The 12,538-nt window shown below is 27.2% G+C and overlaps 1 protein-coding gene across 1 annotated transcript; it reads right to left on the bottom strand.

Annotated features, from left to right (window-relative positions):
* Positions 1-5,776: 5,776 nt before the first annotated feature.
* LOC132917863 (uncharacterized) lies at positions 5,777-12,538 on the bottom strand. Its single transcript, XM_060978824.1, has 8 exons — positions 12,420-12,538; positions 11,111-11,287; positions 10,330-10,520; positions 9,625-9,775; positions 9,321-9,457; positions 9,128-9,259; positions 6,456-6,521; positions 5,777-6,391 (listed from the first exon to the last, which is right to left on the bottom strand). The coding sequence occupies exons 1-8, from the start codon at positions 12,478-12,480 to the stop codon at positions 6,221-6,223; spliced, it is 1,086 nt and encodes a 361-aa protein (XP_060834807.1). The 5' UTR covers positions 12,481-12,538; the 3' UTR covers positions 5,777-6,220.

The raw sequence follows: 12,538 nt of genomic DNA, 5'->3' as shown, positions 1-12,538 counted from the left end.
TTAATGTGTAATTAATTTAAATGTTATATGTATTTATCCCTCGCCGAGTCTAAAATACCTAATTTATTTTATCTCCACTAAACAAATGTCAATGATTACCAACAACAACAAAAAAATGATTGTTTATATTTTTAACAGTAGTTATGCTATAATTTATTGAGCGCTTACAATCTCACAAATGATAAAACGGCTAGTGATTTAGGTATCAGTATTATTTTATAATCGATGCCTACTATAGGTAATTACTTAAGCAATTAGATACTAATTGACTATAGCAACACTAAATCATAATTACAATTAGTACTTCTACAAATAATCCATTGAATGTTCGTTATAAAATAATTTTACCATATTATCTATATTATATATCAAATTATTTAACATATATAATATGTACTATATATACCTTATCGTACCGTCACAAACCATTATTTGAAAATTCGGGTATACATATATTTTTTTCCCTCAAAAATTTAAAATCATTATGACATAAAGTCTAGTCTTATAAACGACCTAACATGTTTTAATTTTTTTTATAGTAAACCTATATACAATCAACAGTGTAAGTCACATAATAAATATAAAATTTAATTTAACAGTAAAACATATAATTTAATAACAATGTTTAATTATGAAAATAAGTGTAAAACAGTTTAAAACTACATAATTTACATAATTTACGTATCAAATATAAGTAGTAGACTTATTGCTATTATAATATTATATTTATGATTTTGTTATACCTATATACCTTAATCTTTTTATTTAAATAATAATTGTAGCCAGTGTTAAGTTAAATAGGATCTGTTTTTCTTTTGCTTTATAAAATATGTTTTTAAGGAATGGGAAAAAAATCTTTATTTTTATTTTGTGTTTAATTACGGCATAGATATTTAAGTGCTTACCTAGTGACCACGAGAAAGATAAAATTAATAGTGAACGATCATACCTATTTAAAAATAATGCCTATAGTCTATCAGAAAGACTCTATCCTATATATTATTAATATTATGGGTTGTTAGGTAAAAAGCTATAAATCTATAATATTCTGTATCTATAATATCAGTGGTGCAAGTTATGCAACTATAGTTATTATATGAAAGAAAAAAAAATAATGAAACCATTCCCATTATGTGCTTAAATGGGTTACAAATTACAATTTATAATAATTATTAGTTTATTACATATTAATAATTTTATTGTACAATAAAAATAAAAAGGGAAGAAAATAGATAGCCACTCTGTTGTATATTAGGTATCTTTAACAGTGTACCACGTAATTAAGAAAATCACTGTAATATATGTGTTAAATTTGAATTTAATGATAAACCAATGACAATGAAAAACTATTATAAGCAAAGATTATTTTCAGCTTTATATATATTACTAAAAACTCAGTAAATGTAATGAAATATTTCATTTATTTTACGAGTAGTATGTACTAATACAGTAGTTGAATTAATTTTTGCTGAAAACATTGCATTTATTATATTAATAGTTATAATCGTGCACTTCGTTGCCAATATAAAATACATCCATATTACATTTGGTTACATAGTGCAAACATAGTATAAAGCGTGTGGATAAATAATATAGTTGGTTTTCTGATTTGGTGTATGCTGTATAGATGATAATTCCGATATATCGCCTTTACATAGCTGTCCTACCCATCGTTGTCTTAACCAATAATTCATAAAGTTTCAATAAAGTGAACCAAAAACATCGAAAATGTTTTGTACTGTTAAACTACATCAACTATTCATTAAAATACTAGTTTCTAATAATAAATAATAATTGGTAGCACGTATGAAAATAAAAATACCTTTATGTGCATACTTGCCGATTATTTTAATAATTAATAACTAAATTTTTCATTAACTTATACAATCAGAAATAAATTTAAAACTTCCTCCACAGTGTAATCTAAAAAAATCAAGATAATTGGATAAGTAGTCAGATCAGAGAATAAACCTGGGAACTCAGTTTGATTAAATTTATTACCCAATCATAAGTACATGTATATGTCGCATCCACTTAATATAATCGTATTTTTCATGAAATGGATATCCATTTCATGAACAACGATCATATCGTGTAAGTAAAATTTTAGTTCATGAAATGGACATATATTTTATCCATTTCATGAAATGGAAACTCTTATTTTACACTTTGTGTAATATTTTTAATTAATTACATCAATGGGTAACATTTTGTGAAATCGAAATAATAATATTGATACGAGTACACGAATCTAGTATCTTTAAATTGTAAGCATTAATAATTGATATTATCATTGATTATAAATAGTAAGTATTTATAATCAATTATGGTAACTATCTATAACTAATATTGCCTGTATTTTAAGCTAAAATGATCAATTAATATTAATATAATAATAATATTATACTTAATGTCATAATATTATGTGTATCGCATTACTCGGCTTGTCCTGCGCATTGTACAGACAATTTCAATACATTTATGCGTAGAACAGTACATTAAATAATTGTTGAACTAACACTCCTTGCACGAGGTTGGTGCGTAATTATTATATATAAATATTAAAGGTTGAGTGACTGCCGTGAGCAATATTAAATGTCCACACAGATAAAAACAATAAATAAAATATTTATATGTATGGATGTTGTATTATGTATACAAATAATTACAATAAACAACAAACATATTAAACAAGATAATAATAATAATAACAAATATTTAATAAAAAGTACCTGCAATACAGGGACCTCCGATGTAGACCTTTGACTGCAAACACTGCTACTTTCGCTGTGGCCAAAATTAACAGCAACAAACTTTCACGTCAGCGGTGACGGAAAGCCGATTGTTTGCCGAGGCAGAACGCTGCAGCCTGCAAGACGACACCGAAATTCCGTGTTAGAATGTTCGTCGCATTCTTACGTCGCGTTACGACAGCACTTGCCGTATAGGTCGTATACGTGTAACACAGCGCCAACAAAAGCCAAAAACCAAATAGAAGTACGTACACTTCTAAAGGTAGGCACGCAAAACAAAAAGGTCGCTTGCAAAGTTGCAACACTCGCGTAGTAAAAAATGAATAACAATTAATAATAATAATAATAAATGGCGATGGCGACCGTCCCCAAAGTGGTACGCCGCACCAGGCCATAGAGTACTCTATGCACAAGACAGACCGGGAGGATAAAAATAATAATGTTTTGTGGTACAGACGTCCGCATTGGCTGCTGAAGACAGTAGAGCCAACTCAAGAGTAATGGTAGCTCAAACAATGATAATCATACATTATAATGTGTTATCGAAGTATTTTAACATAATATCTGCAGCTATAGGCGGTTATATTATTTGGTTGTTATTCGGCCTCAACAAATATTATCTTTTTATTATTCATTATTATTTTAATAGTTTTAAAATATGATAACATCCCCGAAATGTAAAAACGAAAATAAAAAGAAGTAATAGTAGTATAGTAGTAATACATGCAATTTTATAGACATTTTTCCTGTGCATGGTTTGGTTAAAATAAATTAAATACAAAATATAGGTACCTATAAAATTAACTACAGAATTAAAAATTATTTGTGTTTACTATAATTAAATTATAAAAAAAATACAACTATATCATAATAAATGAATTAAGAATCCTACGATTCTTGAGCCAAAAATTGAAAAATAAGATGTTTTTAATATACACGCAAACTTGACATAAAACAATAAATAAAGTATACTCGCATATAAATTAAAATTACATAATGTAAGATACAATTTCATTTTACGCGTGGTAAGGACCGTCGGACTTTATTAATTGTATAACAATAAATTCGTGAAAATCAGAATACTTAACACCTAAGTCGACTAAAAATCACTTTTTTGAAAAATACTAGTATGCAAGTTTATGTGGTGAAGGATTTATTTTGGAGCTCTGAAACTTTACACGCTTTGTAAGATGAGTTGCCAAAAAGAATTACCTGTAAAAAAAAAACGAAATAACCGATATTTCTATGTTTATACTACGGTCCCTGTTCACTTTTTGCCGTTTTCACCAAAAAAAAAACTAAATATACGAATTTTTAAGAGGAAAGCATACTCGTGGTGCCTATAAAAACGTTGTAGCGTTCACAAGGGACTGTCGGTTGAGGTTTATAGATGTAGATTTAAATAAAAATCCTTCATCTCCAGAAAAAGATTTTATTTGATTACAGAAATCAATGTAATTAATTGTTGATATGATAAATATTGGCTGTGGTAATGGTGGTTGGGGGATGGATTCAGTGGTCATTTCTTTGGTTTCATTGGTTTCGACATCAACATTTAAGACTTCGTAACGGTTAAGCGTATAAAGAAAGCAATATTTGTTTTATTCCCTTTTGGTTTGGGGGGACGTACCTGGAGAAAAAAAATGCTTGGTTTGTAAGGTGCAGCCATATCCGTTATTGTTTGAATTATAGGGAAAAATACCACTTCTTAGATCAAAAGTAAAATGATTGTATATTTATCTATTATTTTAACATAAATTGTATAAGTACAGCTGATAACTAATTAATATAATTATTATTTTTTACATTCAGGAATATTTTAAAACAATGTCTTAATAGACGTATCGTTGGTATGATGTTTATATTCAAACAAATAAGACAAATAGGTGGTTTTTATTGAATTTTTTTTTTTATTCAATGTATTAGTCAATACATTAGATACCTACAATTATATTTAATTAAAAATTATAACTATAATGAATTACAAAATATCAAATTGTACCATGGAGAATTTTACATATTAAAAATATACTCCGAGTACACAAGTTTCAATACCACCAGTTAAGTAATAAATAACTATTTTATTTCTTAACAAAAACAAATAAAAGAGAATATTTACTAATTTAATAAATAGTCCAACGACTTCGAGAGATGACTAACGAATATATCTGGTAAAAATATCTATGATACTGTAGTCTGTAGTAGTTGTGTTAAATTTGAATAAAATGATAAAACGCTACAAAAAACAATTCTGAGAAGCTATGTTTACTCTATAAAACAAACTAATTTAATATACAAGATATACGTATACGATATATGTATAGCCTAAAGTGGCCATAACTAACAGCTCATTTAATAATAATGTGTTTTTTGAATTATTGTCCGTTGGTTAATTATATCACAGTTAAGATAATTGTCTGGTATTTTATACAGCAAGTAAAATAATGTGTCTCAATATTTTAATCACACAGCGTTATAGATAGGCAATTCATAACCCACATCTTATTCATTTTTTTCCAATAATATTTTATAAGTATGATGAATTGTACGATACTAATAAGTAATAAGTAATCAGTAAATAATAATGACAATTGTACAGCCAACGAAAAGTGAGCCCCGATAGATTTCATATTTAGGGGCTAAACGTTTGCAAGTGGACAAACAACAGCCAAAATTGTAGTCGCGTATTTTAAATTTTGGCAAGTTTTGAGAATACGCTTTTTATTTTAATGTAGTTGCTTTCTACAATCCACAATCCTACGTCCTGTAAACATTAAAAGTTTTACGATTAATTTACATTTTACGCGAGAAAATAATTGGAGTAGCCCTAGTAAAAAACGGCAGGTAAGTCCGTAACGATCGTGAATCACTTTTCGTTGGCCGTACTATAATATACTACTATAATTATTAAATAAATAAATTCTCACATAGGATTTATAATTTGTTTTTTAGTACGCACTCTCTCACTCATAGAAATACCTAAAAACCACTCAGTAAGGTATAATATAATTAAGAATTGGAGAATGTAGTTATAAATTAGAGAAAACTATGGGAGTAACTAACAAAGTAATAACTATATAAATTCCATTTTAATCACAATTGGTCCATATCTGCACATCCATCGCAACCCAAGGATTTTCATTGAAAAAATTTGATTTCAGTCAATAACGTTTATAATTCTACTCCATCTATTAAAAAGATTATTATATTTATATCTTACAAGTATTTTAAAACTAATATTTGGATTATACCCGGCAAATTCATATTTTCTACAAATTTAGTTGCCCATTACAATATTAAGTTTATATTCTAAGTACACAATTTAATAATTTTAATAATCAAATACTTAAATGCTTATGTTTTAATTAGTACAAGACAATAGTTTGGTATTCATTCAAATAAATATTTTATAAAAAAATAATATATCAGCTATTGTAATATTTGACAATAATAAATAATTCAATTACTCATCTGCCACTTAATTTAGCACAGGTTACCTTTTCCTGACTATTATAACCATTTAACATCATAGTAAACGCTATATACTTATCACTATTACATTCACATTTTAGATCGCGATCAACTAAATCTATAAACTTTGCTATGAATCCCTTTGAATTTTCTTTAGCAAATTTTCCCTATAAATTGAAAATAAAATGTAAATAATATTTATTATATTACACATAACATAATAGGTATTACTTTTTCGAAGAATGAGTCCTGATTATCGACACACATGAACTCTTTATATGTTGGATTTTCACAATACTGTAAACATTTATATAAAACTAACTAAATTACAATTCACGTGGGCAAGGATTACTCGGGCTGTAGTCAAAATGAAGCAACCCAATTTATACACCAGAAAGAGAAGATATTGGTCTATACGATCTCGTTTTTATTTTTTCTACATCGCAACTACGAAAAACTTATTTAAGTTTAAAAAACACAAAAAAATAATGAATTTAAAAATGATAAGAACTTTCTTCGTATTATATAGTGATATCAAAAAAAATAAAAGCGATATTAATGTTTTTTTTTCTGTAGTATGAAAATGGGTTATTTAATTTGGGCTACAGCCTTGTGGTGCATGGTTTTTGTCCGCGTGAAACAGTTTCCGCTGTGTTGTACGTTTGTAAGATTAATAGAACACTCGTACAATTAAATTGGTATAAACATCAATTTAAAGTCTAAAAATAATGATTCGATGCAAAGACAATTAACCTTAAAAATCAATACAAGTGAATTGCGTTCTAAACCACTATCCAATCATAATCCGGTAAGTTATATCTTATACAACATCTTAAGTTGATTCCAAATTCGCTTTAAAGTATCGATAAAATCTAAATATTTTCTGAGAAATAAAAGTAATATCAAAATAATAATCGTTTTATAATTTTTGTATACATCATGCATATCGAATTAAATTTAAAAAATCCACACATATGCGTACTACGTGTGGATAGACAACATGTATCACTTCACCGCGTCAACCAATCAGAAATAAGCACCACTTTAAAGGCAAATTACCAGCCACCTATTCAAATAATTACAATATATCCATGGATAGAGGAGATCGTCCCCGTCACACAGATACCAATCCAACCTTTGTAAGACAAATACCGACCGAATAACATAAGAAACCGTACATACAGCAAATCGTCCATGATATTTACAATTCGGTACGGCAATCGATATAATATATACGGGTGCATTAGGACAGACGAAATCACTCTTCATCCATTCTCCAACAAGAACACACATTAAAATTCAAGATTTGGAACTGAAGACACAGAGAGGTAACACTCGTGAACACGAGGTGGCGATCTTTCAGAAGAATGATTCCAGCTGCGAGTAACAGCAGCAAACGTACGCAAGAACGTAATAACGATCGAATCTGATAAAATATATCAAATACTGCTGATGCACCTCTTTAGCGGCTTTACACGCGGTTGTCATCCACCTTAGCCACCGACCATGCAGTGTCCCTCGTGGTTGTGGCATTGATCACTCTCCTAATTGATCTATCTTTGCGATTGACCATAAAAGAGTCATTTTCAGGACTATCAATAAAGGCACAACCTTATACAATTCTATAATAAGTTTCCCCTAAAATATTGTATCATAGACGCACTTCTACAGGTCCGTGGCAGCCGTCACAGCCCGCTTACTCAAGCCAGTCGTACGGCCCAGATTAAATTTATCCTCCACTCATATGTAAATAGATTTATGATATTGAAAATAAAGTATACGTGATATCATAAAGTGGCATTTTAAATTATGTATAAAGGTAGGTCGTCAAATACCGGTGCACCATATTTATTGCAAAAAATAACTTACATATTCAGTTTTTTTTCGTTTAAATATATTAACAGTTTTCTAAAAATGTCTATATAAAAAATAATTTTTTAAAAATAAAAAGTATTTAGTTAAATTTTAAATGCATGGGTGTTAATGCAAAAATATGAAACTACACAAAAACATAACGATAAAATCAAATTAAAGATACCTACAACAAAAAAAGGATTCGAAATTACTATTTAAACTTTCAATCAAACTCCTTTACTTAACATTCTACAATCAGTTATAATATAAAATATACATGCAAAACGAGCACAGTCTCTATGGAACACAAATAAAATATTTGTTGTTTTATTCTAAAGAAAAGTGCATTGACGGAGTTATGGACGAATCTTAGAATATGGCGTGTTCAAAATGAGAGTAAATATAAAGAAGATAAGCAAATCTACTAAAAACCGGTATTCCTACCTATTAAAAATAAATGACTCAAGTTGTTGGGAAAATGTCTTGAATTGAACAGCCTGTTGAAGAAAGCCTTGTTAAATTAGAAAAAAATGAGGGATCATCAGGCAGAGTAGTATAAATAGAATCAAGAATAATATGATTAAGTCCACTCACAAGTCACAGTGTTTAACGTTAGAAAATATCGTATATAAGAATAGACGGAAGAAGAAAATTCTAGCAGCAAAAGTTGTTTGAAACAGTAAAACCTTAATAAAACCACAATCTATCAATTTACGTAAACAATTAAAAACATAACACAAATAACAACGACTCTTAATTCCTAAAAATTTACCTTTAAACATACTACTTCATATCAATTAACAATAAAATACCATTATCTATGAAAAACTTAATTTATGTCATTTTAACTTATTTCTTTAGTTATCCTTAACAACTTAATACAACTCAATATTTTCTTATACAAATACCGATTATATTTGGTCACATACGTACATAGAGAAAATAACATCGATTTTAGAAATAGATAAACTGATATAAATTATGTGATGTGGATAAATAATAATTTTTCTAACTGTTGGATATATTAAAATTAAAATACATTATTATACCTCGTTATATGATATTTCACATGGGATAAAATCTTGTTGTTTTTCTGCCTTCACTGTAGGATTTACTGAAAATTCAAAATAAACTTTGTCCTTTGCAATGGCGGATCCACTTAAAGCAATTTTAAATTTATACTGAAAAGAACATAATATTTTCAATCTCATTATTGACTCAAATATATGATACTAAACTTACTAAGGTATATGCACTAGGATTTGTTGAATCTAAAGGTACAATTCCACCATTTAAAAAATCATCTGTACATGGATTAAAATTATTGAATCCAACCACATAGTAATCCATAACTTCGTTTAATTTTGTAAAATCATACCCTTTTACACAACACATAACATGAGTAAATATATATTTTACTTAACGTAGAAAATGGATTTAAATAATTCTAATTTCAAACCTATTGCAAGAGTAAGATATTGAATCATTTATATTTTATACATATTTAAATGAAATGTTTATCGTTGTTTTATGTTAATAAACTTACAATCCGAAGACGTTCTATTATCATCATAAAACATCATGCCTAGTGCTTCCACATGCAATCCAACTTTCAAATCAGGAATTGCAGTTTTAATTGCTTTAACATAGTTAAATACATGAACAAAAAAATTGGCAGGGATATGAAAATCTTGAGTCTACAGATAAAGAAATTATTATTAAATAATCAAATAATTTTAACTATCTATGTTAAATGGAAATGTACCAATGTATGTTTTAACTATTTATATTCAATGGCAATAAATAATTGCATTGGTAGTTATAAATTGGACTTCTTAATATATGTATATTGTATATATATATTGATTTCAAGATTAAAGAGTTAGGAGATTAAAGATCTAATACAATAATATAGCATTTTTACCGAGTGAAAAATCTTTTATCTGCATTTTTACAAAAAAATCCAAAATTTCAAATATCTATTAATAATTTAATAAAAGTTATAATTTTATAAGAATATACCATGTACAAGTATATAAAATAGCTAGGTATCTAAAAAGTGATGACTGACATAAAAATTAAAAATTAAAAAAAACGAATAATTTATAAGATAATATATTAATTGTTCCACTAAAAATCAAAAATGTAATACAAATATAATGCAAATAACCTATGAAAACGATTTTTATGCATCATTTTTAAATATACATAACTCAGGTATGTACAATTATTCTTTATAAGAAGTACTTACAATTGTATAATCATAATCCATATTTTTCAAAATTAATCCCGCCACAGGAAATTCGATAACAAAGTTTTTTATATTTGGAACTTCTTTAAAATCTTTTTCATTTTCAAGTGCCTTTGACCAAGCTTGTATGTCTTTATGACCATAATATAAAAATACATTAGTGCTAAAATCTACAAGATTTTTTATGACGTCTGTAATAAATCATAAATATAAACTAATTACTTAGGTAATGTGAATCAGAATTTTATTTATGTCATTAATACACGCATACAGAATAATATAATATATTAACATAGATATTTATTTTAACGATAAAAATTATTTAAAGACTAAAGTTAAATTAAGTAGTTTAGTGATGCGTGATAATATTCTGTAAAAAATTAAAATAAATAACATTATTTAAAATTAAGATCCCTAATCTTTAATTCATCGACCTCATTTTAAAGGGTTAACCGTGATTATAAATTATATTTTCGCTGTGTACTTGTAACGTGTTCCAAAGCATTTTTCTAATTATAGTTATAACCATTCTTTTAATTAATAATATGATGATCTAGAACCCTTTTAATCCATATGCTCGATATTATTTTTCATGTTTAAAATTCAACTTCTTCTGAAGAGAATTATATGTTTTTTTTTTTGTTTTTTTTACATAAATAAATTTGATCTATAGCAGTTTCAAATCCGGTGTTTTTTTTTAGACACCCTATATTAATTACAATACTATATATTTATATAACTAGGTAGGTTTATATAATATTTATAAAATATAGCTTATTACCTATACCCTTTAGATCATAGGAAGGACCAATTGAAAAACTTTCATCACATGTTACTCCATCATATATAAATGCTGTACATGGTGCTGAAATTTTAGCTAACTTCACTGCATCTATGTGACAACGTTTATTGTCGGGATCAGTTTCACCTAAATACTTACATGATGATATACCAAGTTCTAAAAATATAAAACAAATTTATCAATTATTATATTATACGATTTTTAAATAAAAATATCAATAAGAAAATAACTGACTCAAATTAAACTAGTATTTAAACCAAAAATTAAATTAACTTTCTTTGACACATTACGCACAAACCATAACACACCGAAATACCTGTAATAGATATATTTTTTACATACTTGTGTCAACCAAAAAAAATAATGAAAATAGATTTATTTGGTTACTTTTCTGGAATAGTATAGAATTCTGTAACTAATTAACCTATAACAAAAATGGTTCAAGTGTAGCAATGAACCAGACACATTAAATCTGCTGACTTTTTGATTTGTCTTTGTAAGGAGAGTAATATGGCATCCACCAATAAGTAACGTATAATTACCATTTACCGTCTTTAGTTAATATAAAAATATATTTTATAATATTATGTATAACTGTATGACACATAGGAACACTGTTAAGAAGGCCCGAACCCACATGTGTTGTCTCCATCTTACAAATACGTAATATAGCAAATGTAAGCTCAGCAGATCAACGTTAGCTCCGTTAATTTAAAAAAGAGAGTGAATTGACCTGAAACTTGATGGTAAGAACATTATCTGTGTTTGCATATTGGTTTTTACGATATTTCAATTTTGTTATGCGTATATAATATAATAGCGTAAATTAAAAATGCTCATAACTCACTTGAAAATTGAATAATCCTAAAAAACCAACATACAAACATAGATAATGTGCTTACCATCAAGTTTTATAAATGGCAGATTCACTTATTTTTTTTAATTTAACGGAGCTAAACGTGATCTGCAAAGCGTAAATTTGTAATTTTTCGCACTTGTAAGACGGAGACAACACATGTGCATGTTGCATCCTCTTGATTAATACCGGTTATAGGTGGCTTTCTACACGTTCTTTATCATAATAAAGAGATATTTAGTTTAAGTATTAATAAAAAGTGTTAAGCTTAGTAAAAAAGCTTGAAAATTTAATACCACATAAGTGTACCATAATGTTTATATTATATCCATCTTGTTAAAAACAAGTGTTCTGTAAATTGATATTTATTTTGATTTGTTATTATCCATAATTCAATTAAGTAGGTTTATTATTGTATATATTTGTATTTACCAGCAGCTGTAATGACGTAAACCAACATGCTTAAAAGTAAAAATAAAATTAAAATATTCATTTTATTAATTAAAAGATAAACACAATAAAATATAACTAATAAAATATATTGAACAACC

This window comes from Rhopalosiphum padi, chromosome 1, assembly GCF_020882245.1.
Source record: "Rhopalosiphum padi isolate XX-2018 chromosome 1, ASM2088224v1, whole genome shotgun sequence".
NCBI lineage: Eukaryota > Metazoa > Arthropoda > Insecta > Hemiptera > Aphididae > Rhopalosiphum > Rhopalosiphum padi.
This window is presented reverse-complemented; position numbering and strand designations above follow the sequence as displayed.